Raw genomic sequence first — 25,700 nt, 5'->3', positions numbered from 1 at the left:
AAAACAAACACTTGAACTTACATCTACGTGATAAAAACTACCAAAAATGACAGAAACCATCTTCAGAAAAAAATTATTCGAAGTGTAATAGGATTTTTTTTTGTTTGGCTCGTGTCGAGGGAGGGGATTAAGACCTATAGGCCTACTGCAACCAGCCACCAGGGGGCGATCAAAATGCTTTGGCTTCACTTTAAAGGACTTGTGCGGCACACTTGCTTTCAACATATACATATTACTGAATGAACGAACTACATGGCTTATGCAAATTAATATAATATACTATAATATTATCTTTTTATTTAAGCTACCTCTTGGAAATGAGTTTTTGCCAAAGACTATATACAAAGATGGTACACTCCTATTACTTATGAATGGGAGAAACTGCAATAAGCAATATGGCAGAATCCTACCTTCTGAATAAAAGAAGGCGGGACTTATTCAGGACTTAAAAACTATTGCTAGCCTCTCTGAAATTGCCTATCCTACCTTTAAGATGTTTTTAAAAATCTGTCAAAACAATGCTGGAAGAAAATCATAAGTTGTATTTAGAATTTTCTAATAACAAATAAATAAATAATTACAATAAATAAAAAATAAATTAATTAAATAAGTAGGCTACTTTAACGAAAACAGAGCCACCTTACAGCACAGCGGTCTAGCGCAAACATTTTTAATGCAATTGACCACTAGTAGGTCCTGCCCCGCTGTAAATAATATAGGTACTAAAATCGTTAACATGCTCAAAGATGACATATTGTTTTGACCGCTGTGTTTGCCGTTTATACTTCCCAATGGACATCGGTGAGACAAGGGCATCGCTAGATGCCAAGAGGTGCCCATGTGTTTCAGTGCTCTTCTTTGTTATGTAAATAAGGTGTATAGTCTTTGGATAAGTCGCCCTGACCACTCCCCACCCCTTTTTCTTCCAGCGCCTGTGACTGAATTCAAGTCGCTGAATCCTGCCCGAAGCTCCTGCACTGAACAGCACCAGCGCTAACCCCTCTCAAGCCATAACAACACCGTCTTTGATCTCTCTAATTTCATTACATGCCATTTAGTGCGATACATATGCCATAAAATAGCACAAAAGTGGGCCTATGGTATTCTACACAAAAAGCATCAAAGCCTTGTTTAAACTCATAAGTCAATTATTTGATTTAAATGTCTAAGCTAGAAATATCAATACCACAACAAGCTCGTGACAGTAATTTTCCGCTCACCCAAGACACCATCTCTCTACTTTAAAAAGGGTGCGAATTACACAATGCCTTTCAGGGGGGTCAATTTTGGGGGGTGGGGGTATTTCAGTCCAGTCCCTCTAGTGGGCGACAAAGGTAATATAACAAGCTACAAAATATATTTTTGTTTTCATGTGTTGCTGTCTTGGCTATTTAGGGAATGTAGGAAAATGTTGCAGAATAAGTATTTTATTGGTTTAAGTTTAAAGACACTTAAAATACACTATGAAACATAAGCTGCCGTCTCTTATACCTGACTTGTCCAACTCATGTCATCTTGTTCTGTGTGAAAGGCACTTTGGTCGTTTAAAAATAACAAAATAAACTTTTCTTTTGTTAAAGCTGTACATAGTCGTTTGAACTTTTACATGTAGGCTACATTTATTTACGCAAGATTACAATAAATGTGTCTATAGGTATATAGGCTATATCACAATTTTGTAGAACAATTTGAGGAATTATGACAATTTAACTTATGCAGTTTCTAAGTGTTTTTTTTTTTTCTTCTTTTCTTTTCTTTCAGTGTCAAGACAAACAACAAATGGCCATTTGAACAAATTAGTTTCATATATTCAACTCAAGGACACTAATATCTAAATATTAGTTCATAATTTAATATATTATATTTTATGTAATTACGTGAACTGATAATATGGACTTTTTAAGACACCCCCTCGTCCATCGATCGGGGGGCTTCTAAATAAGTCCAAATAAGGCATTCAATCAAACCCCCTTTAAAGTCCAACATTTCTTTGACCAGACTTACTTTGCTATAGGCTAATGATGAGTGATGACTATGAACCTGTACATTCCAAAACTAGAGCCCCCTACTACACTATCCGCCCCTCTGAGCTAATTGGCTTGCTTTATTTGTCTCTTCATCTAGGATTTGTTTTATTGTTAATGTTTCAATATGCTAAACTATTACGTTAAATTAACCAACCGTTAGGCTGCTTTATATTGAGTGCGTTTACAAAAGTGAAGTTTGGATGTGACAAAAAAGTTTAATCCACAAATAAATATTGTACCTCAGTGTAAATAGGCAGCCTTTTTGCGTAAAGGTTTTTTTAAAAAAGGAAAACGTGAAAAAGTAAAAGCTCCACAACGCTGCAACAAGCAAGGTGCACAATTTCTCTCTCTAGCCCATCTATACTCACACACTCTGACAGATACAAAGAAATACATTTAAATATGTAGGCTAAAAGACACACACACATACAACTTAAAAGACATAGCATGGGAAAACACCGGGGATTAGATTTAGCTAGTATTACCTTGCACGGATATTCCACAGTAACCCAGAGAAAGTAGACAGAAGAGCCAGATATTCTCCACCGCCATGTACAGCGTTTGATTTCCAGCAGCGGGGTAAAGCAGTGTGCTTTATATGACCGCTACACATGCATATAATGGAATTCGGGAAATAATCTCTTCAGGTTTAATTCGTTTCGCGTAATTTCACGTATTTCCCTGTCGCGCGCTCCCCCTAACCTATAACATAACGTGGTCTTGTTAGCCGGGGAAGAGTCGTCGTGTCCCTCATCGCCATGTTGTGTCCAAATGTTAAGTGTGTGTGAGAGTGTGTTAGCTCTCTTTACACACACACCAGTGCGTCCCGCTTTAGGTGTCCGCTGGAGCTGCATGAAACGCTGCCAGTATCCTCACACACCCCCTTTCCGTGTACAGACACGGCTGCACGATAGTTTCACCAAACGCGCTGCGCCAAACACACGACACAACAATGTAAAATGAACATACATTGATTTATTTAGAGCTTCGTATTTCGCTAGTAGCAATGAGAAAATACACCCTTATATCTTATATGATGTGCTGATATGTTGCTAGCTTTCCCCAATGTATTATAGCCTAAAGTCAGATGTGTTCTATATTTACAATATCATTCATTGTAAATTCAATGTTACAAAGACAATTCCATGTGCCACTATAATCCACAACATAATTATATGTCAATAACGTTCACTTGTTTATTGATATGCAAGTCATAGATTCACTATAGTCTGCAACAAACACACACACACACACACACACACACACAGCTGGGGTTGCAGGACCCTCTGCCATGACCTTCAAATGGGCTGGGAGAGAATTCTTCTCTCCTGGTGTCTGAGGGGGCGAGAGATCACATGTGCATCCGTGTCATGTGCTCCTACAGGCTGAGGATCCCACTCAGCCTGGCCACTGAGTCAGCCATGTGCACGGGACCCTATAGCCTACTGTCTCTGAACACATTTCAGATCTATCTATCTAACTATAATCTATCTGTCTATCTCTCTACTCTTTATACATCACACACCTAAAAGATACTAGGTGTAAAATATGTTATCATATAGGCTACACCACATGGCAACATTTTGAGGAGAGGGTCCAGCCTTGAGTATTTACAGACCAGATTAGAGAAAAGCATGGGAGATTATTATGTAAGCATTTATTCATTACCCATGGAAGTATGTTTTATGGTACAGACTTTAATATTTTATAGTGTATGTGTATGTGGATTCTGCCTTGGGCCAATCATGTTCAGAATGGGCTAAGATATTTTAACTCTCCCAAGTCCCAACTGCTAACCGATGGGCTTCCTGGGGGTAACCGTATCCAAACCGCAGAGGGACTGAAACAGATCAAACAACGGGGATGTCCCTCCTGCAGCTGCTGTCTCTCCAAACAGCACTGCTCCTGTAAGCCGAGTGTGTTCACTCAGTAAATATCTCCTGCCTCTCTGTGCTGTTGTGACTCTAGATTGCTCCGCTTCCACCACATCAAAGGCACTTTTGTCATTGCATAATGGAGTGATTGTGTGCTTGTTGTTTTTAGGGTGGGCTGCTTTTGCTTCAAAACAAAAACAAATAAAAAGAACGATTATATGCACTTGTTACAGACACAAAGAAACACCCCAAAGCACAAATACACATCTCGAACATCCGCTCACATCAGTTCATTTTGGGGCTATAAAGCTTGTTTAGGGTTATAAACTGCTTGCATGAATGAAAGCTGAGGACATGCAGTTTATCAGTTTTGCTGATCGCATAAAAGTATGTTTTGTCAAACCAACATAGAATTATAGTACATTTTACTCACTCTTGTGTCACTCTATAGTGAGTCTTGTCTCTCTATAAAAGATGCAAAAGAAAGCAAGCAATCAGATGCGTTTGAAGAAGTCAGAGGCAACCTTATTGCCCTAAGCTTGATCTGAATCTGAGTCATGCTGTTCATTGCACGATTCAGTGAATGAATGAGATTAGCTTTACATCCTTGAAATGACACATGTCAGTGAATTTAAAGCCAAGGCATTTTAGAAGTGTTTTATTCCAGTGTGTATTCATTATTGAACTGTTACACATCTGAATGAGAAAATCAATACAGTATTTTTTCGGAGTGAAATACTCTAAATAAGGGATGACACATGAAATGAAAAAGCTGCAGAAAAGTGTTCCGTTTAAAAAAAAGATGACCCTTTTTGCAGTGCATATAGCACTCAAGTTTTATACAAAATTTACTGGGAAAGACTTTTCAGCTCTGGGACATTCAAGCCATGACGGGTTCTAGGTGTCCTCACAAAATGAAGACATGAATTGTGCTTTTAGATGAAAATAAATGAATAAATAAGAGCTTCGATTTTTTATATTTTAAAATTATTCAAAGTATGGAAATGAATGCCTCACTTAAAGTTTTTCTCCTCTGGACAAAATTACCCATCATCTATTTAGAGTGAACCAGTAGAGCCAATCCCCAAATATGATGGTGTTGTAAATAACTGCCCTGCCCAGTTACTAGCCCTCTCTTCTGTCATTGAAAGGGCACCAAATGTATGCTTGGCACAGTCAGCATGTCACCATGGTTACTGAGACTCAGGAGTGGCACATAGGCATAGGACAAAAAGCTCAGTGGTACAATTGGTGGTCCAGTGCCACTTTGATACGCTGGCATGCGGCCCAGAGAGGGAGTAGAAAGGTATGTAGGCTACAACTGTACGAATGGGGTGGCACCCAAGAAGTAGCCTGAAATCTCACCACAATACATTGAAGGTCTGGTTTTGCTTGGCTTATTTTCCTGGACTCCAAAAAAAGTATGAACTATTGTTGTGGTGGCTAAAAATATGATTCCTGTTGGCTTGGTATGATATATAGCTCCCTCTCTCTTTCCTTTTTTCCCTGGGAACAAACAATTGCTTATTATTATTTATACTAACATTTCCTCATTCAGAAGTTGTGGCATATTTGAAACTGGTGGGAAACACTGCAAGAAACAATGAATATTGCATTTTATACAACAGTTAGTGTCAGTTCTTAAATCTGATTGGCTGAGCAGTCTTCCAAGACTGGTGATATTTAGTCCGAAAGCAATTGGACTTTTGTAGCACTCCGCTAGTCTAGTGTTTGTATTGTCAGTGTGTGTTTTAGTGGTGGGGATTATCAGTAGGTTTCTCATTACACTAGAAGGTAGTGACATGTCCACCTAACTCAGTGGGACCTCAGCAAACTTTCAAGGGGGTCTCAGGATGACTCTGAATATAATTAAAAAAGTAAATTCACATTATTACATTTATATTATTATCTTAAAAGATTCTAAGTCTAATCTAAATTAAAATGCTACAAAAACATAAAACCATGATATAAACTGAAATCATATTTCTGCCCCATTTTTCTTCTTGAATCATGATGTTTTAATGGATTGTGGTTAAGTAATTTAATGTATGGACACTCCTAGTTTCTTTTAATACAAAGTTTGAGTTTCATAATTGCAGTCGAAATATCGGAAAAATAGGCCTATATCCTATAAGAGGGCTTTTTCAGGTCAAAAAGGTTGAGAACCACTGACCTAAATGATTCCTGAATCAGGAACGAAACACTACTGCGTGTTGCCCTGAAAACACAATGGTTAATTCTGCTGTGGCTACGTTTAGAACTATTATCTGAGCAAAAATAAACAAAGTAACTGACATTATTGTGTCTAAATGTAAAGGATGCTGTCACATTTAACGTGAGCATTGACATGCAGTCTCTTCAATAGAAATCCACACGATTGGGAATTTCGCTTGTGAGCGAAAGATTTCCATATGCAGATTTAGCAACAGGACTAGAAAGCTGCTTGTGTAACAGTTTATGCTCGGTTTTGTTCTGTTTTATTATCATGCTGTTTTGGTTCCCTGTTTGCCTTTCTGTGTTCCCTAGTAAGTTTCCCTGGTTGTTAATTAGTTCCCGCACCTGTTCTGTTTGACGTTGGTTACGCTCCTCATGTATTTAAGCCCTGTGTATCCTTAGTTCGCTGTTGTTCACATTGCTTAAATAAAATTAGCTTAAGCAACACAATTGCTATACATTTTGTCCTAACTTAATTTAATTGTGTTCAATCTGCTTAATTATATGTAAAATTTAAGTTTAAATAATTTAAGTTTACTTAAAACAAATTATGTTTGTTTAACGTAACCCAGTTATGTGGAACCTGTTGACATAAAAAAGTTATCTCATGCAAAGTGGTCTGTTATGGATTTATTAAAGATCCTTTCGTCATGCGCTTCACTACAACCAACCATGACAGCTTTTGAAAGTGAAAGTTGTGTTTTATACATAGCTATACTATTGGCGATAGACAATAAACCTTTTTGTCCAAGAAGCATACATTTTACTAATGTGACCACACCCTAAATCTTCCTATATTAACTCCTTGCTTACTGCGTTATTGTATAAAAGCAATAATACTTGCTCAGTCGTGCCAGGTCTGAAAATCACCAAGGAAAGAGGTCTGTATTTGAAACAACAGAACTCTGGTCACTCTGATCACATTGGCATAAAGACACAAATAAGAGGAAATGTGAGAATAAGAGAGAAAGAGAGAAAGAGAGGGTGGAGATATATTTGGACAAAAGCAGAGTGGGAGTGGCTGCCAGCAGTGGGACAGCAGCAGTTTGATCTCCTCCTCAGGCAAACCACTCATTAGACACACAAAACCCGGCTGTGTCCTGCCCTTCCCATTAACAATGTACACAGCTCAGTGGAGATCCACTCTCAAAGGGATTCTACCTCCTCGATGGCCTGTCCATCAATACTAGACCCACTATAGTCGCATAAATCTACATAGACTTAAACCCATCCATTCTAAAATAGGTTTGCATAAAAGTGCACCACAAAGATTCCATTGATGGAGCCATGAACATGACCCTATTTTCCTGTAGAGTGAAGAAGAGGAGGACAGTGGTCAAAAAGAGAGGGAGCTCTCATCATAATGACCATAAAAGTGGATTTTAAATGCTCGTAAAGCAGTGCATGCTAGAGACAGGAGGAATCCGTCCAGTGCGGCTGACCACCGTGCCATCATGAACATCCCATAAATGGGAGTGTTGTTAGCCAGCGGGAGGGAAACCCACACTTATCTACATTTGGACTCTCTGCTGAATATCATTAACACACTACTCCAAACAAGAACTGTGAAGTGTATAGTCCGACTGAACCTGATGAATATTCATCAACTGGTATATGGAGAGGGATGGGGTTGGGGTGGGGGACTAAAGGGAAGAGAAAGACGACAGAATGGGAGAATGGAAGGACAGAGGCAGGGAGAAAAATGGCGAAGAGGGAAGGGATGAGATGGAGGTAAAGAAAGGTTGTTGTGTAGAGAGAAAAAAAAGAAAGAAAAAAAGGATCTGGATGCAAAATAGAGCCAAAGACGTATCACAAAAGATGAAAATGACACAGAGCTTTAAGAACTCTAAAGGTTTTCTTTTTAAGGTCTATTCGATAGAATAATTTATAATCATATAAATAAAAAGTTGAAATCAATCAAAGCAGAAGGGAACAATTAGCGGGAGGACAGATGAGTTACATACAAAAACAGTACAGGAGTTTTAAAGGATGCTAACAGAAGAAACATGTATAAGAGAAAGAAATAGAAATATATTGTAGAAGAAACATATTCAGTATGAAAGCAACTAATAATGAATTTTGCTGGATTTATTATGTGATATGTTTTCACTTTTCATCGTCCATTTAATATACATAGAAGCATGTGAGCACAAGTAGACTATACTGTTGAAAAGTTTGATTTTATTTATTCAGCAAGGAAGCATTAAATTGATCAAACAAAATGTTTAAAACAAATTCAATTACAAATAAATGCTGTTCTTTTTTTTAAACTATTCATCAAAGCATGCTGGAAAAAAATACATGTCATGGTTTCCACAAAAATATTAATCAGCACAACTGATTTCTTGAGCACCAAATCATCATATTAGAATGATTTCTGAAGGATCATGTGACACTGAACACTGGAGTAATGATGCTGAAAATTCAACTTTGCCATCACAGGAATAAATTACATTTTAAATATAATAAAATAGAAAATTGTTATTTGAATTGGAATTTTATTTCACAATACTACTGTACTTTTAATCAAATTAAATGTAGCCTTGGTGAGCATAAAAGACAAGTGTCATGGCGATAAGGCCTTTTAAGATCTTAGTCCAGAGAGAGAATAAGAGAGTCCACTGACATCACAGTGACAGTATATTAAGGAGAGTGAAGACTCTTGTGTGTAAGAGCTTGACAATCAGCACATCAAATTTTTACAGACTCCCCGGCAACTAGACATTGGGACCCGACTGGCATGTCACTCCTTCTCCTCTTTAGGATAAGCACTTTAGCCTGTCTAAGGGAGTCAAGCTGGCCTTTTATCCTGGATAAGATATGAAAACTGTTATCTGTGTTTTAAAAGTATGATAACAGAGATGTCATCACTGAGGATGGTACACATTTGAAAAGTGCTTATTAAAATGAATGCCAGATGTCATGTGAATGGGGGTTTCTCTTTGCTTAAAAATGAAAAGGTGAGTCAGGGAGAAAGTGGTTGCAGAGCCCCCTACAGACAATACTACCAAAATGCACCTAAAAACAACACCTCTTAAGAATGGAAGAACTCTATTACAAAGCCTTGTCTTTAGATTTGACCTTAGAAGACAGAAGACATTGCCTAGATGACTCCAATACAGTGTAGCATAATAATAATGTAGTGTATTAGCCCAGGGGTCCTGGGCTGGGTCCTGGGTCCTCGGTCCTGGAGAGGGCCACTGTCCTGCAGAGTTTAGCTCCAGCTTGCCTCAAAAACAAACCTGACTGGGTGTAGGAATAGAAAATGGCAGTTTCCTTCTAATAAGACCAAAACAGTAATGCTTTTTGAAGAAATTGTGAATTCATTACCACCCTTCACAATAACACCACATACTGCCACAACAGATGGATAACTTATAACTTAAGTATTTTTAATCATTTAAAAATAATTAAGCTGTGATTTTCATTGAAGCATAATGGTACATAGCACATGGTTACATAGTAACAGTTTCAATATTCAATTTAAAATTCAATATTATTCTTGTAACTTAATGTCTTGAACGTTTCAATAGACCTGTCATTCATTCACTTCTTTCAGTCCGAGGTCTTCTGTATTTTCTCCTCATAAGTGAAAATGACTTATTCTTCATTGAGCAGAAACAAAGGTGGACTGGAACCAATTAATCCCAAAGCATGGACCTTTCACATCAACACTGAAGAAAAGAAATGCAAAATCTTGTATAAGCTTCATTTTTCTTGCTGTTGAAAGCGAAAGTGAGGGATGAATCAGACTTATCTTTTGTTGTAACAAACATATATGCCACAAATGCTGTCGATAGAGCTTAACTTGAAACATTCCTTCAACATAACCTGCATTCTTTAGTATCATTATCTGTCAAATTATTTCAAATGAAATGCAGACCTGAAATGCTTTGACAAAGAAATGGTTGACGTAAAGGGAAATCAGATCACTCTCTTTGGCAATAAACATGTTTAATTGTTTTTTTGTTGTTTTGTTTTTAGTAAGTGCTTGGGCAGTACAGCAAAATCATTTTTAAAATGCTAAAAGGGGCTATAATCAACTAGGGTACAGTACATACATCAGCAAAACATATTCTCTCAGGGATCCACCAAGAAGCACATGACCAACACAGAGAGTTCAAAACAATAATAAAAAGATGAAAAACAAGATATATAATTAACTCTGTAATAACTAAAAGATTTAGTTATTTTACGAGACAAAAAAAAAGAACATTAAGCAGGTTAGATATCAACAGTTTCACAATGCTGGATACTCGCACACTGTCATCTTGGCATAAAAAACCCTGAGTAGCCTATGAGATCAAGTCACAAAATAAATTATTCGGTCAACTTTGGGATGTGATGATGTATCTCAAAAAATGGCCTTGAGGATGTGCTCACATAAAACATGTGACTTTCAGGACGTGTAATCATCTGCAGTTCACTCAGAATTCAGTGACCATTGGCAGTGGACTTTCGCCCTATCGTCTTTGACTACTACATATCTAAATTGAGCAATTCCAGCATTATGGATTATGTATATTGAAGTACATATAAACAAAATGACACTACATCGATTAAGCATATAGGTACTTAAAGTAGTGGAGTGCAGGGATTCATTTTTTTCTTAAATTATGATCTTCAAGTGAAAGATAAAAATGTTAGACATCCATATTGTAAAGTAGCCAGATAATTATGATTAAACAATTTCTTGATGCCTGCAAGGTATCATCGATACATTAGTTGGTGGCTAGCTAGCAACTGTCCACACATTTCCATAAATAAATAAGTGCATAAACATGCTGTTTTGTTCAAAAAGTAAATAAATAGATATGCTGTGTTAAAAAAACTAACAAAGAAAACAAAGTTATGCCCATGACACAGAACACTTCAAAATTGAGTAAAGAAACAATTTGTTAAATACAAACAACCTTGACAAAGGTTACATGTGCACAGGAAGTTATAATACAATCCCATTTATTTCAATTCAGGCTTAAAATTTTACCTGTCTGAATGTGAAGACAATGCTTGCAAGTTAAATAAAAATGCAAGATTGTTTCAAACCTGTGTTTTTGTCAACTTTTTTTGGCTATGCAACAGCATGTCTGAAGTCATTACGTCTTTCTGTTTCACATTTACATATACACACACATACAACAGTTCTTTCTGAGAGCCTTTTCCAGCCTTGCAATATTCCCCCAGTATCAGCACTGGAAAAGTTTCACCGTTTTAAATACATTCTTGCCTAAAAAAAAACTCTTAAAACTACATTCCATGACACAATAACCGTAGTATTTTTCAAATGATGGTGGTTTGCTCGTCCGCCATGACTCTGTGAAAAATGTTGCAAATGGAGTGGTACAAATTGGGAAATGGTTCGTGTGCTGATACTGCGGGAATATCACATGGCTGGAAAAGGCTCTCAGCCAATCAGATTTGAGAACCAGAACGAACTGTTGTATAAATATATATATATATTATTCTGAGGCTGCCTGTAATGTGGAATTGCCCAATTTATCTATACTGGTTGTTGTATTATAGCAAGTGAATTATAAAGTAATCGAATTGTGCTGGATAAAAAAACAAAAAAAAACGAATTTTCCAATGTACTGCATCATCATGTTGTTTTGTTAGACGGTGAGCTCAGCAGAGACTGTATGCAGCACTACAGAGCTGATGGGGTTTGACAGTGGCAGGAGTGAGCGCTTCAAACTACTGTTGTTTGCACTCTGCAGGCTGAGGATCCACGGGCTGAAAAGAGAAAAAAGATAGGGATGGAGAAGGAGAGAGAATTCTTTATTCAATAACTTAATACTGCATCTGCAACTTGAGGCAGGAAGAGTGCAGGAGAAAGAGAAAGGGAGATATATCTTCATCACAGAAGAGTGGCTAATGAAAGCACATTTATACTGACACATCTCTCTAGGCATCTGTACGATCAACAATGTGAATACAGTCATTAATTAAGATAACAGTGAGAGGGAATCTAAAGTGAATAACCACTCTTTTGTACTGGAGATACATCACTATCACTAAATGGGAGAAAGCGTGTTTCACCACAGCCTGATCCACCGAAAGAAAATGGTTGTTTGAAGCAGTTGTTTTGCATGAAGGGGTCATATTACAATGAATCATATCTCCCTTCAACTTAAATTATTATTATCCATAACTTCCTCTCCTGTGCAAAGAGACCACTAATAAACTGCTAAAACTCTTCATTCTGAAATACTTCACACAGTATTAAATTGGCCCATCCAGTCATGGTGAAGTGACTGAAATGGTCAAGAAAATAAAACAAAAATAACTTTTGACTAACATTATAAGTGGCCCTAGGGAAAAATAAATATACTAAAATGTATTTGAAATACATTTATTTTATGCTAAGTATACTACAAATACATTTACATATTTATGTACTTAATATAAATACCCTACAATTGTACTTTTGTTATACTAAATTGATATACTTAAAGTCTGCTAAATTGGAACAACTAATTTTGCACTTAATGCACTTTAGTTATCCAGAAATAGTGCTGAGGTCCAACTAAAGATATACTTAAGTATATTTGATTGTGCTAAAGTGGAACTATTGCAAGTATACTTAAGGTAGACTTAAATATCTTGTATTTAAAGACTGATCAGAGATCATACTATCCTTACTAATAGTGATATTAAACACATTTTAGGCTTAATATTAAGAAATGTGCATTGTGCAATAAAGTAGTATTCCAATAAAGTTTAATTAGAATATGTATATCAGTAAGTCTCAAGCGATATGTCAGTAAATATATTTATGGATTTTTAGTATAGTTAATATGAAATTTATGTATTTTAAATACATTTTGGTATAGTTTTTTTTCACTAGGGGACCATTGCTTTTGACCATAGTGACCAAAGAATGTACACTACTGTTCAAGATAATGTTAAGCTAATGTTTTTAAAAAGCCTATTATGCTCGCCAAGGCTGCATTTATTTGATTAAAAAAATACAGTAAAAACAGTAATATTGTGAAAGTCATTTCACTTGGCGGCCATCTTTGAAACGCCTCTTAGGCAGCTATTTCATCTATTTGAATGGGGAAACATAAAATTCTCCAAAGCTGTTCACCAAGCTTACAATTAAATTTCATATTTGAAATCACCAAATAAATCTGACAACAACTGTCTCATAAATGTTGTTTCTAAATGCTCAAATCATGACAAAAAAAGAGCATTTTTCAGGCTGGACCAGCCAATGCGCATGTGCAGGAACCGGAGCTTCTAAAGGAAGCTGCAGTGATGCAAAGTCTTTACCAATTGGCTCTTTCATTTAGAAGGCGGGAATTATTCCGCCATACTGTGCGTTGCACTTTCTCCCACTTATATTAATACGAGTGCACCGTCTTTCTATATCTAAATTCTTTGACATGATCCTTCAGAAATCATTCTTATATACTGATTTGGTGCTTAAGAAAAACAATACTTAATCCTAATCTTTTGAACAGTAGTGTATGATATTATCCCTTTAATATAAGACATAAAAGAAGAAACCTCAATACTGAAACACTCCAGGATCAGGGTCTAAAATCAGTGCTTTTTGCTTGAATAAATGGATGTTATAGCAATAGTAAGTTATAGCAAAATATTATGTATTCAAAAAAGAATGCCACATATCTGAGCTGGAAAAGTTCTTGACCTACTAAAAACCATCAATAATTATTCCGCAAGATTGTGAAAAAATAAAATAAAGACTACAGGGTATACATAGAGCAAAATGAATGGAAGGACATTGCCCCAAATTCTCTAATACAGCAGTCGTGATTCTGTCCTCTTCTCTGTTCTTTTACAGTCATGTACTGAGATTTTGGGCAAGGCCTTAATAATATGATATGAAATGAATGGTTCAATACAATGTTAAAGGGTTGCTGAGGGCATGGGATAGCAGACGTAAGGAGAGGGACGAGGCCGAGGGGGATGTGAAGGCAAAGGTTAGAATGGTCTCATGACATTTCTTTCTTACCTAGAAATGTATGAAGTGAGAATGACTTATGCCTGTCACTAGGGCAGAACAGGAGGTAGAAAACAACCACAATCAGCATTAATCATCAAACATGCAAATACACCACAAACATTCATCAAAAGAAAAAAACAGAACAGAAAATTAAGTTACAGAGAGTGAGGACTGTTAAACAAAGAGACAATGCAGTAATTCCTTGTCAAATTCAACTAATTCAGATCAAGTTATAATCTAAATCCAAACTCACCTTGGAATCTCCCTCCTCTTCATCGTCCTCATCCTCCTCATCTTGGTCCTATTTCACACAAAACACACTTACCCTACACAATTGCAACTTAATATCAAATAAAACGTATTTCATTGTGAAGTTTTATAAAACACTGATTGCTCCATTTATCTTTAATACTATGTATATGGTGAACTCACCTCCTCTTCACCCTCATCCAGTTCCTCCTCCTCAAACTGACACAAACAAATAAATGAATGTATATTACAAATGAAAGGACACTGGAACTATTCTGCGGAACCATAGACATCGTAAGACAAGAAACAGTTGTTTGAAAATACGTACACTTTCGTCATCCTCCAGAGCTTCTCCTGTGAAGTACAAAACTGCTCTCGGAATGATTCTTTCCCTGAAGAAATGACCAATTTCAAAATCTGTGGCTAAGGTGAACTCTGAATCCTCATCCTGTTGAACACAAAGGAATCATATCAACTTCTTTGATCATTTGAAGATGAAAAATTAAGTCTGATTATATCTAGATCTCTGAAATGATTCTCTAAACTTTAAAAGTAAACTAATCACTCGTGTCTATCAGAAGGCATGATGGTGGATAAGGCAGGCAAAATCATATTTTATTGGCAATAAAAATCCTCAAATTACATATAATTGGTCTCATACAAACTAAATGCCTAGACAAAACTAAACAGGATGAGCTAAAACTAAAAAGGATAAAGTAACAAAATACTTACCAACTCTTTATCTGGTGAAACTAAAACAGAAAAAAAATATTGGTGACTTCATGTGATAGCAAAAAATAAACCTGCAGTATGTTAAACATCTGAACGACATCTGATAATTACTTAATACAAAACTCCGGCTCATTGGTACAACGTGTACAATCAAAATTTAAGAGGGCTTGAATACAGTAGGTTGTAAACAGCACTATAGCTGTAAATAATGTTAATTCAAAATAAAGTCTTTTTTTTTATAAAAATGGGATATAACAAGGAACCTAAAGAAACAGTGACACCTAAACTATACCCAGTTTAAGAACCATATTGAGACGTATCGTGACATCACACAATGTCGATCATATTCACTTCCTCTGCCTTAAGGCCGTGTGTCCACCAAAGCATTTTTTCCCCAATTTTCTAAACGAAAGCTGCTGCTCTGTGTGTTTTTCCGTCGTCTCCGGTCGCGTTTATATGTAAATATGCTAATTTCGTTCATTAGATCAAAAGATCTGAAAAAGTCCATACTTTTACCTGCCCATAGACCCTCCCCTCGAAGAAATCAGGACAGAAGTGGTTGAAAGTGGATAAAAGAGACGGATAAAAATACCAGGTGTGAACGGGTATGTGTCTCCCTCGTCTACTTGTGATCCGATTGACCAAAACGCATCTTATAACAGGTGTAAACGGTGCCTTTGAGGTCCTTTTTGAGTCCAAGGCTTTTTAAGTAAAGTACTTTTTATTTGTATTGTATGTAAAGTAAGACATTTTGTATATAAAGTTTATTAGTTCAATTAGAATTAATTTATTAGAATTTGTTGCTTAAAATTGTATTGTATACTATGATATAGTTTGATGAAAAATAAAACCCAAAAGATAAAGATTTTTTGTGGCATTCATCAGTGTCTTCACAATTACACACAATCACTACACTAAACTGACGGTGACAGACCGTGATTAACCTCATACTTTTGTTTCTATTTAAAGCAGAAGGAACTAGATTAAATACTTTGAATGATATCAATCCACAATCTGACTTGTGATTCCAGTGATCTCTGGAATCATAATCACACTAATGATCGTTCGTTGGCCACAGGAGAACTGGCAAATTTTTTCTCCATTCTGTCACAGTTTTTTTTTTTTTTTTTTTGAGCTGCTGTATAGTCGAAATGAACTCAGTTTGCATCATTTAATTATTATTTTCTGTTTGTCCCTGTAAAGCTGCTTGGAAACAATCTGTATTGTATAAAGCACTATACAAATAAAGATGACTTGGCATAAAAATAAAAATAAATCAATCACCTAATTTGATAAATGTGACCAATTACATTTGCATTAAGCTCTCTAAGTTACATTTTTAATTACATTTTACATTTAGAAAAAGGGGTAAAATAGCAGAAATAGGCCTTTTTAATGAAAGTAAAGATCCATGTTTAATAAAAATTATGAAAGTTAAGATTGTTGTTCAATTTAGTTTTATAAATATGTCATATCCATATATTTTGTTCTAATGTCACAAGTAATAATCTGAAGGTTTACTGGGTTTTACATGATTTTTTGGTAGTGTGGGTTTAGTGAAGTGTACTAAAAACAAACATTTTCATGTGTGCCTTCCGAAATGACCCACAACCTAATCAGTTTGTATGTAAAAAATGTAATTAATTCAGCAACTCCACGTGAGATGCCATGCTTTGAGTGTTGTTCCAGCATACTACTACTTACCACTGCTTTCTGATGGTTTAAAGCACAGTTACTTTCGTTTCAAAGAATAGTTAAGTATAAACGCCTCCTCCGTTTGTGAAGGGGCACGCAGTCAGCGGAGGCTCGTGGTGCGGAGCCAGGCAAAAGTATAAACAAGGATGTGTTTATACAGTGCAGTAACTTACACCTGACATAGCACACCTTAATGATTTCCAAAAGTTTTCAACCTACACTGAAAAAAATGATTTGTTGAATTTAATAAAAAAAATTATGGTAAGTGGTTGCACACAATTGATTTTAGGTACATTTAAACAAATGCATTAAGTTGAACTAAAATTGATTAAGTTCAACTTAATGCATTTGTTTAAATGTAGCTCAAATCAATTGTGTGCAACCACTTACCATAGAAATTATTAAATTCAACGAATCATTTTTTTCAGTGTACAAGTCTCATTTCCTTTTATTAGCATTCATAAAAAGTTCACATGCACAACTCACAGGCGTAACTATCGGTAAGCAGGGTAAGCGGTTGCTTACGGGCCCGGACCAATCAGGGGCCCGCCCGCGTTACTGGAAGATATTGATTGACAGCCGGGTCCCCCTATCGCATTTTACTACTTTTAGTCTGATCGCATTTTAATTTTTTGCGAATTGATTTGAATAAATAATGACAACAACATATTTGACTGATCATTAAATAAATGTTTGAAACGAACAATGATGAATTTGGTGTAATTTGTTTCGAATTGGGACTGGGGAATCCCCGGGTGAGAGAGCCTAAGTCCCGCCCCTCCGCTTCCGGCTCATGGGACCTTATGTCGGAAAAAATATGAATGGTAGTCAATGGCGAGAGACAACTTATCTTTTTATTCCGTCTGAACTGTGCCCTGAATTACACATATGATGTTTGTCAATTTAAAAGATAATTATGAAAGTCAAGAAAGTCGCAGTTTGTCATAAAACAGAAGAGTAACATTTAGTTTTATGTGAAAATCGCGCAATGAACTACATCTCTCGTCTCGCTCTATGTACGTCACCAACAGTCTGTGTGCAGTCTGGTACAAACACTCAGGCATGACGGCGTAACGTTACGATTATAAGGTAAGACTATAGAAAAAAATGACAGACGTTAGCTTCATTCATTGAGAGAAAGGGTATGACGTCACATGTGCGCCTTTTGGGTTTGTAGTCTTTGTAATTACGTATTTTCACAGTCTTATACCTCAACAGTTTTACATCAAACTGCGACTTTCTTGACTTTAAAATGTATCTTTTAAATTGATAAACATCATGTGTGTAATTCAGGGCACAATTCAAACGAGATCAAAATATTTTTTGTCTCTCGCCATTGACTACCATACAATATTTTTCCGAGTTAAGGTCCCAAGGTGGTCAACCGGAAGGGGAGGGACTTAGGCTCTCTATTGCGTGCAAAACAGTAAAAAACTTTGAACTTGAGACAGATATGGAGAAGTCGTCAAATTTTAAACACAAAAGTGGCTTTCAAAAGCGTAAACGAAAAGAGGAATTTGATAAATTAATTAATAAATTACCAAAAATAGGAAGCTTCTTTAAAAAGATGACACAGAGATCGAGATTGAGATGGAGCAAGAGAGTGAAGCGAGTAAGCACTGAAGCGATTGAGAATGCCCGTGCGCGCTATCTGGATCTTAAGGATATGATCGACAACTTCGCACAGAGGAAAGCCCGGAAAATGCATCTATAATGTAAGTGAGCATCTTTTTTTATGTATTTGGACCTAGGACTATAGCAGTGAAAGTAAAAGTAACAATGTGTTATAATGGTGCGCCGTCACCAGCAGTTTTTTTTTTTTTTTTTGGTGCGCGTAGCATCATCACGTGTTGTAGTAGGGGGGCCCGCCTTGATAATCCTGCTTAAGGGCCCGGTGTTGGCTCGTTACGCCACTGGCACAACTGTTATATTGTGTACCTTTAATAGGGTTGAAAAAGTTGAAAAAGGAGTCATTGGGCACTTGTTTGGTGATGACCCTCGCTGTCCCTCTGCCTTTGTGCTTCTGCTTCTTCTTGATTGTTTTAACCGTCACATCTTTGCCTTTGTGCCAATCAATTTCACACCTGCCAACAGGAGAGATGATTAATGAAAAAGTGTGAAAGTCTGTTGACGATCTGTGCAGGTCTTGCTGATTAACTACTCACCCCTCACAGTCCATGATTTCTGGTCCCTCGAACGAAAAAGTATCCTCTGCGTCTGGCTCCGATTTCATTTTGTATACTTTTGTGAGGACTGTGTTGGTAAAGTATTCATTGGGTTCAAAATGGAACTCTAATGTGAAGCTCTGTAAAATACAGGATTAATTGTAATAAAAAATATATAGTATAATAGTAGTGTAGTAAATTTAAAATGATCTGATTTGTCCAACAGTTAGCAATATGAGAATATTTTATAATCTAAAATAATCTTAAGCCTTTAAATTGTTGTCCTTACCATAGGCTGATCAGGACCAGAAAATATCACTTTAATATCTTGAAGATGTTTAAGTATTGGTTCGTCATGGTCCTGTTGAGAAACAGCACAAGCTTTCTTTTAATTTCAAAAAATTGGAAAAAAATGTGGTGTTTGAATATTACCATGTCTTTTTCATGAAACTGTATTCATCTTTTTTTTTTTTTATAAATATGTAATATAAGTGTATTGACATTCATAATATGAAGTTGTATATCGTCTGTCCAATGTTACAGGGGCGAAAGTAAACCTTAAATAATCATTAATAAGAATAGAATAGAGACTTCAGATGAAAAGGTTTCTGCTGATGGTTCACCTGCAGCATATCGCTCAACATGTCCACACTCCGGAATATGGTGAGCCAGAACTCTGGAATTCCCTTGGGCTTTTCCTCATTAGCATCTTCTGTCTTTTCCCCTATAGCAGCTTTCTTCTTCAGATCTTCCTAAAAAAGAAAAGATTGCATTGGAGTACTGCTCTTCTGTTTTTAAATGTCAGTGGTCAGATAATACTCACTGCTAATGCTGCTTCATCCTCATGGTCACTCTGCCATTCACACTCCTCATCAGTGGGTTCCACTTCTCCAGACACAAATTTTCTTCTCTAGAAATATAGAAAAGAAGAATATTTATTCTATAATTGTTTTTCTGTCATACATCTAAAAACATTTAAATATTTTATAATGCATAAAATTCTATTACAATTAAAGAATAATACATAATATATATACACATATGTACTATGTGTGTGTATATCATTTATATATACAGTTATGTAAAAAAAGGAAAGACACCTTTTAGAATTCTATGGTTTTATGTAACAGGGCATAAAAAAAATAAATTAAAAAAACTCTGGTCTTTAGCAGGTCTTAAAATGAGGTAAATACAACCTCAGATGAACAACAACACACGGTATATTACACCATGTCATTATTTATTTAAAGGGGTGGTATAATGCCCTTTTCACAAGATGTAAAATAAGTCTTTGGTGTCCCCAGAGTGTGTATGTGAAGTTTTAGCTCAAAATACCCCACAGATATTTTTATATAGCATGTTAAAATTGTCACTTTTTGAGGGTGAGCAAAAACGCACCGTTTTGTGTCTGTTCCTTTAAATGCAAATGAGCTGCTGCTCGGCGGCGCTTGCAGCTTGCACTCACACAAACATACACTGAAAATGTTGTAAACTGAAAAACGTTTAGCCTTTTATGTTCAAACCGGATTCAGACAATGATGGAGAGACTCAAGAAGTGACAACATGATTAGCATATTCTGTCTTGATAATCTATAAATCATGTTCAGGGGGCGGGGTTTATGTAAATTCTAGGGTTAGTGATGTCACTAACCCGGGAGGAAGCTTGTGTAGTCCCTACCAGCCGTTTGTTGTAGTCCTTAAAAAGTGATTTCTTTAAAAGCAAATATCTTCCTTTGCTTTGAACTTTGAGCGTCGTAACTTTGCAGATTTTGTTTATGCTCAAACAGCAACATTACACACTAACTAAAGTTAGAAAAGTGAAATCATAATCAACCACCCCTTTAACAAAAATAAAGCCAAAATCGAGAAGCCATGAGTGACAAACTAAGTGCACCCTATGACTGAATTAGTTGTAGAGCCACCTTTAGCAGCAGAAACTTGAAGTAATAATTTTCTATATGTCTTTATCAGTCTCTCATATCGTTCCGGAGGAATTTTGACCCACTCTTCTTTACAACATTGCTTTATTTCTTTGAGGTTTGTGGGCATTTGTTTATGCACAGCTCTCTTAAGGTCCTGCCACAGCATTTCAATCGGGTTGAGGTCTGGACATTGACTGGGCCAGCGCAACGCCTGGAGTCTTTTCTTTTTCAACCATTCTGTTGTAGATTTGCTGGTGTGCTTGGGATCATTGTCCTGTTGCAAGGCCCAATTTCAGCCGAGCTTTAGCTGTCGAACAGATGGCCTCACATTTGACTCAAGAATACTTCGGTATACAAAGGAGTTCATGTTTGACTTAATGAAGTGACCTAGTGCATTATGGCCAAACATCTCCACTTTGGTCTCATCTGTCCAAAGGACATTGTTGCAGAAGTCTTGTGGTTTGTTCAGATAAAACTTTGCAAACCTAAGCCATGCTGCCATGTTCTTTTTTATAGAGAAGAAGCCTTCTCCTGGCAACCCTTCCAAACACGCCATACTTGTTAATTATTTTTCTAATTGAACTGTCATGAACGTAACATGTTAACTGAGGCCTGTAGAGTCTGAGGTTTAGTTCTTGAGTGTTTTGCGATTTCTCTGAGCATTGCACAGTCTGACCTTGGGGTGAATTTGCTGGGATGCCCACTCCTGGGAAGATTGGCAACTGTCATTAATGTTTTCCACTTGTGAATAATCTTCCTTACTGTAGAATGATGGACTTGAACATGTTGGGAAATGGCCTTGAAACACTTCCTAGATTGATGGGCTAGCCCATCAAACTTGACATTGTGTTATCACACACCTGAATGCTCCAGATCTGCAAACTGCCAAAACTTCTGCTTTTATAGAGTTGTGCACGCTTGCTGATGATCAATTAATCAAAGGCATTTGATTAGCAGTGCCTGACTGTTACTCACCCTCTTAATTCCTATGGAAGCAGTAAGGGGGTACTTACTTTGTCACCCATGGCTTCTCCATTTTGGCCTAGTTTTTGTTAAATAAACAATGACACAGTATAATAATAATATGTCAATGTTTTTGTTCATTTGAGGTTGTATTGACCTAATTTTAAGACCTGCCAAGGACCAATTTTTTATTATGTTCTGAATCGTAAAACCATAAAATTCAAAAGGGTGTACTTTCTTTTTCACACGACAGAGATATATATATATATATATATATATATATATATATTCACTATCGTTCACTAATTTGATAAAAATACAGTAAAAACATTATTATTGTGAACATTTTTTTTTTTTAAAGTGTACATACATATACACACACAAACTCACTTTGTCAAATAACGGCTGATAAAGAGCGCTATACTTTCTCTCCAGCTCATGCACCTCCTTGTAAAACTTGGCTTCGATGTGTGTGCTGTTAACCTGAAGATTCTTTAAGGCATTGACTCTTCTTTTCACAGACTTTGGTAAGCTGGATAGAAGTTGATAGAGGAAGAGAAGACAGACATTATGTGAGCAGATGGGTGTCCGATAATGCACAGCTGGACTGGTGCATTTCCCTGCTCTCTGGGGTCAACAGATTGGTTTGAAGCAAGAGCATCAGATACAAGATCCCTGTTCAAATCACATCGCAAACTTCTGAGAACTCAAGTCATGCGCTTCATGTAAACAGCAAAGATAAGGTTTGTGCTGCAATTGCTGAATCTGTTTTAGTCTAAGTTGACTGCTTGACCCAACAGCACCCTTTCCACAAGCCTTATGTTTGGTCTTGCAGTGTTCACGCACAAATGAAAAAATTGAAAATTTTGTGCAAATACTGTTGTCTGTATCATCGTTTTCATAACCACTACAACTACAGCCAAATTCAGGAAGTGAAATTAGCATTCATGGATGTGTGACCTCTCTCTAGGCATCCTCAATCTGACACAAATACACATACATGTATACACACACCATTAGGACTGACTTCTGTGTGATAACTATACAAGCAGAGACAGATTTTAGGTTGCAGGCAGATGGCCTGACTAGAGTTTTCCCCCCTAAGACAGACGGTTATATTACACTAGCAGGGTTGTCTCTCTATGTAACATTAGAAACAATGAAAATGCAATGTGCAGTTTTAAAATTCCACGCAGGAAATATGAGACACACCCAGTCGGGAAATAGTTTTCTTAAGATAGGAAACAATAAAAACATGATGCCATGACAAGTAATAAAGACAATCGGGTACAGAATTGTTGTTTGCCCTGTTAGTCTCTCTTTGGTTCTAAGTTATTTGTTTGGTTTGTATGAAACAGCCTTAGTGTTTCACCTTCCGTGTCTTGCTTACCTGTCCATGATGGAAGCACTATGTGAGACACTGTCTATTTTGTCCTGAAGATCTGCCAATGCCTTTGGGTTCTGCATCGCCTGGTCGCTCACCTTACCTGAAAATAACATGCCATCACCAGCATTAAAAATGAATGCACTAAATCATTATTCATCAGTCAAATGTCTAAAAGTCAAAGCATGTTTATACTGCACACAGTCCTTTCCAGAAACAAACATCCACTTTAAAGGTAGCAAGGTCAGCACAGTGAAACACCACTATTGTTTCATATTTAATTTTTTAGACTTTCATATTGCTCTCAGTAGGTTTGTAAGACTTCTTAAGATATCCTCCAAAATCTTTTCCATTAAATCATTGGCAACAGTGATGTGCAGAAGCTTCATGAAACTTTTACACTGAAACATTATACTGGCTTTTGTCTGAGCAGCAACATGAATCAGTAGCACACATTAAAAACATTTTCTCTGCCAGCTCATAAATGTGTTAGTATAAAAAAAAAAATATATATAAAAAAAAAAATAAAAAAAATAGAATATACAAGGTTTATCTCATCTAAAAAAATGTGTGATCTTGATAATAATCAAAGACAATACCAGGAATTCCTAGTTCCTTTACCTTTGGCTTCCTTGTCAGCATCCATCTTGCTACCACAGCTCAAATATTCTATGAAAAACACAAAACATACAACTTCAGCTTGCCTAAAAGTACATTTTTGGCTATTAGTTAAGACGAAAGTACATTTTAATTAACTAGACTTTTAACTAATATTTATAAAAATTAAAAATAAATGTATTAAAAACAGCTGATGCTGGGAAATGCACAACCAAAACATCAATGTAATAAACCTAAATGACCCTCAACACAGTCAGAAATTAATTGTTTTTTAACCATGAAAACCAATGCAGTTTCCATTTGTTTCAAATATTTCAGTGTTCAAACATAATGGACAGTGACTCGAATTTTTTATTATAAAAAATAAATAAAAAAAACCTCAAGCTACACATTTAACAACCCCACATTTTCCACGTAATTAATAGTTACTGTTGTATCATTATTATATGACAAAGTTATTGTAACTAAAATAAAACAGATAACTTGGTATTCGAAGCCAATTATTGTTTTTTTTTATTATGACTACAATTCAAAATAATAACAATCTTGATAACAATTATAAAAAAGTATTATAATTAACTAAAGATTTTGGAAACGTCTTAGCTTGATAAAGAACATTTATTCTGTTTTTTGTTTTGTTTTTGTTATAATTATATTCATTTGGTGGAAACTTTGCTTAGCATAGAATATGCTGGTAAAAGAAAGAAAAATATTCCTAGTTCCAAAGAAACGTTTAAATTGCTTATGTTAGCATGCCATGTAGCAAAACTGCAAGTATCAAAATCAACATCTCAAAGTAAAGGTAACGTTACAAGCAGATGTGTCATGCTGACGCCCATCAGAGATACACACTCACGCTAGCAGCTAACACGCTTAACTAGCCACATCCAGACCATATCAGATCAGATCAGATCTCATAATCTCCACAACCACAGAGTTTAGCACATGTGAATGGAGGGGGTCATAACAGTGACAGAGGGCAGACACTGGACGGTCTCCAAACGAACACTGTAGACGGGTCACGGCTGAAGTGTAACGTTAAATGTCACAGGTTAGCAGGCTAACAGACCCTCACAAAAACACATTCCGGGTCTGAGCTTTGACTATCTCTGCCGCGTTTAACAGGTTTCAGGGTCATTGTTTGCGAACTGACTTGTATTGAAGCTGTAACAATTCATAATAGTCGCTCGTAACTTTATCAAAACAAAGATGGCATGCAGTGAGAGCACAAGCAGCACACTAATATAAGACATTTACAACCACGAACATATCACCCATTCTGCTTTGCATAAACTGGACACGCATAATATATCATGTATTTTAAAGTAAAATGCCTCATTTTGTTGAAACATTTATTTGTTTTAGGGAGATTGCTGTTCTTACCTGAATCAGCGGGTGTTGTTCGGCTGATGGACTCGGCAGTAAAGCTGAAGCGCATTGGCTGGCCAGTAGTACTCCGCTTCAGCGACAGAAATGTGTTTGCCCATAGACTTGAACCGGTTCTTTGAAATGTATTGTTCGATAGAACCGATTCGCTGAAATAAGTTGGATTTCGTTTCGGCGATTATCAGGGAGTAGCATATTATATGCTCTAAAACATTCAAATAAAGCGGTTTATTGTCATTTAACTTATCTTAGTTTAATTTGTTGCAGCCATGAATAAAATACACAAAGTAATTTAGTACCTAAATATAATTTGCATTTACATTAAACAATACCAAAATGAATTTTCATCTCAAATGTTTTTTTGCATGTTTTAATAAATTTCTACTACCTTTCATTTGTAACATTTCTGCTATTAGGGTATTCAAGTACCGATTCTCGGCTCATTAAGAATATCCCACTAAAAATTCGTTGACAAATTCGATTTCACAGGCTTCTTGTG

The 25,700-nt window shown here is 36.3% G+C and overlaps 2 protein-coding genes across 3 annotated transcripts in view; both read right to left on the bottom strand.

Moving 5' to 3' along the window:
• igdcc4 (immunoglobulin superfamily, DCC subclass, member 4) overlaps positions 1 to 2,926 on the bottom strand; it is an 81,396-nt gene extending 78,470 nt beyond the window's left edge. Inside the window, exon 1 of the mRNA XM_082162588.1 lies at positions 2,513 to 2,926. Within this exon, the coding sequence (XP_082018714.1) occupies positions 2,513 to 2,579 (67 nt within the window). The 5' untranslated portion in view covers positions 2,580 to 2,926. The remainder of the gene's footprint in view (positions 1 to 2,512) is intronic.
• A 6,560-nt stretch (positions 2,927 to 9,486) lies between these two features.
• Positions 9,487 to 25,305, bottom strand: nap1l4b (nucleosome assembly protein 1-like 4b). 2 transcript variants are annotated; one of them, XM_082156878.1, is made up of 15 exons: positions 25,199 to 25,305; positions 23,819 to 23,866; positions 23,204 to 23,300; positions 22,204 to 22,345; positions 19,752 to 19,838; positions 19,552 to 19,680; positions 19,218 to 19,289; positions 18,929 to 19,068; positions 18,702 to 18,847; positions 15,069 to 15,088; positions 14,665 to 14,784; positions 14,520 to 14,555; positions 14,341 to 14,388; positions 14,097 to 14,134; positions 9,487 to 11,848 (listed from the first exon to the last, which is right to left on the bottom strand). In XM_082156878.1, exons 1-14 carry the CDS (start codon positions 25,251 to 25,253, stop codon positions 14,132 to 14,134), a joined length of 1,143 nt encoding a protein of 380 aa, XP_082013004.1. In that variant the 5' UTR covers positions 25,254 to 25,305; the 3' UTR covers positions 9,487 to 11,848; positions 14,097 to 14,131. The 2 variants fall into 2 exon arrangements, with proteins under 2 accessions (XP_082013004.1, XP_082013003.1); XM_082156877.1 differs by lacking the exon at positions 14,097 to 14,134.
• Between the last annotated feature and the right edge of the window lie 395 nt (positions 25,306 to 25,700).

Source organism: Leuciscus leuciscus (assembly GCF_965113295.1).
Source record: "Leuciscus leuciscus genome assembly, chromosome: 2".
Lineage (NCBI taxonomy): Eukaryota > Metazoa > Chordata > Actinopteri > Cypriniformes > Leuciscidae > Leuciscus > Leuciscus leuciscus.
The sequence above is the reverse complement of the archived record's forward strand: the minus strand, read 5'-3'. Positions and strand labels throughout refer to the sequence as shown.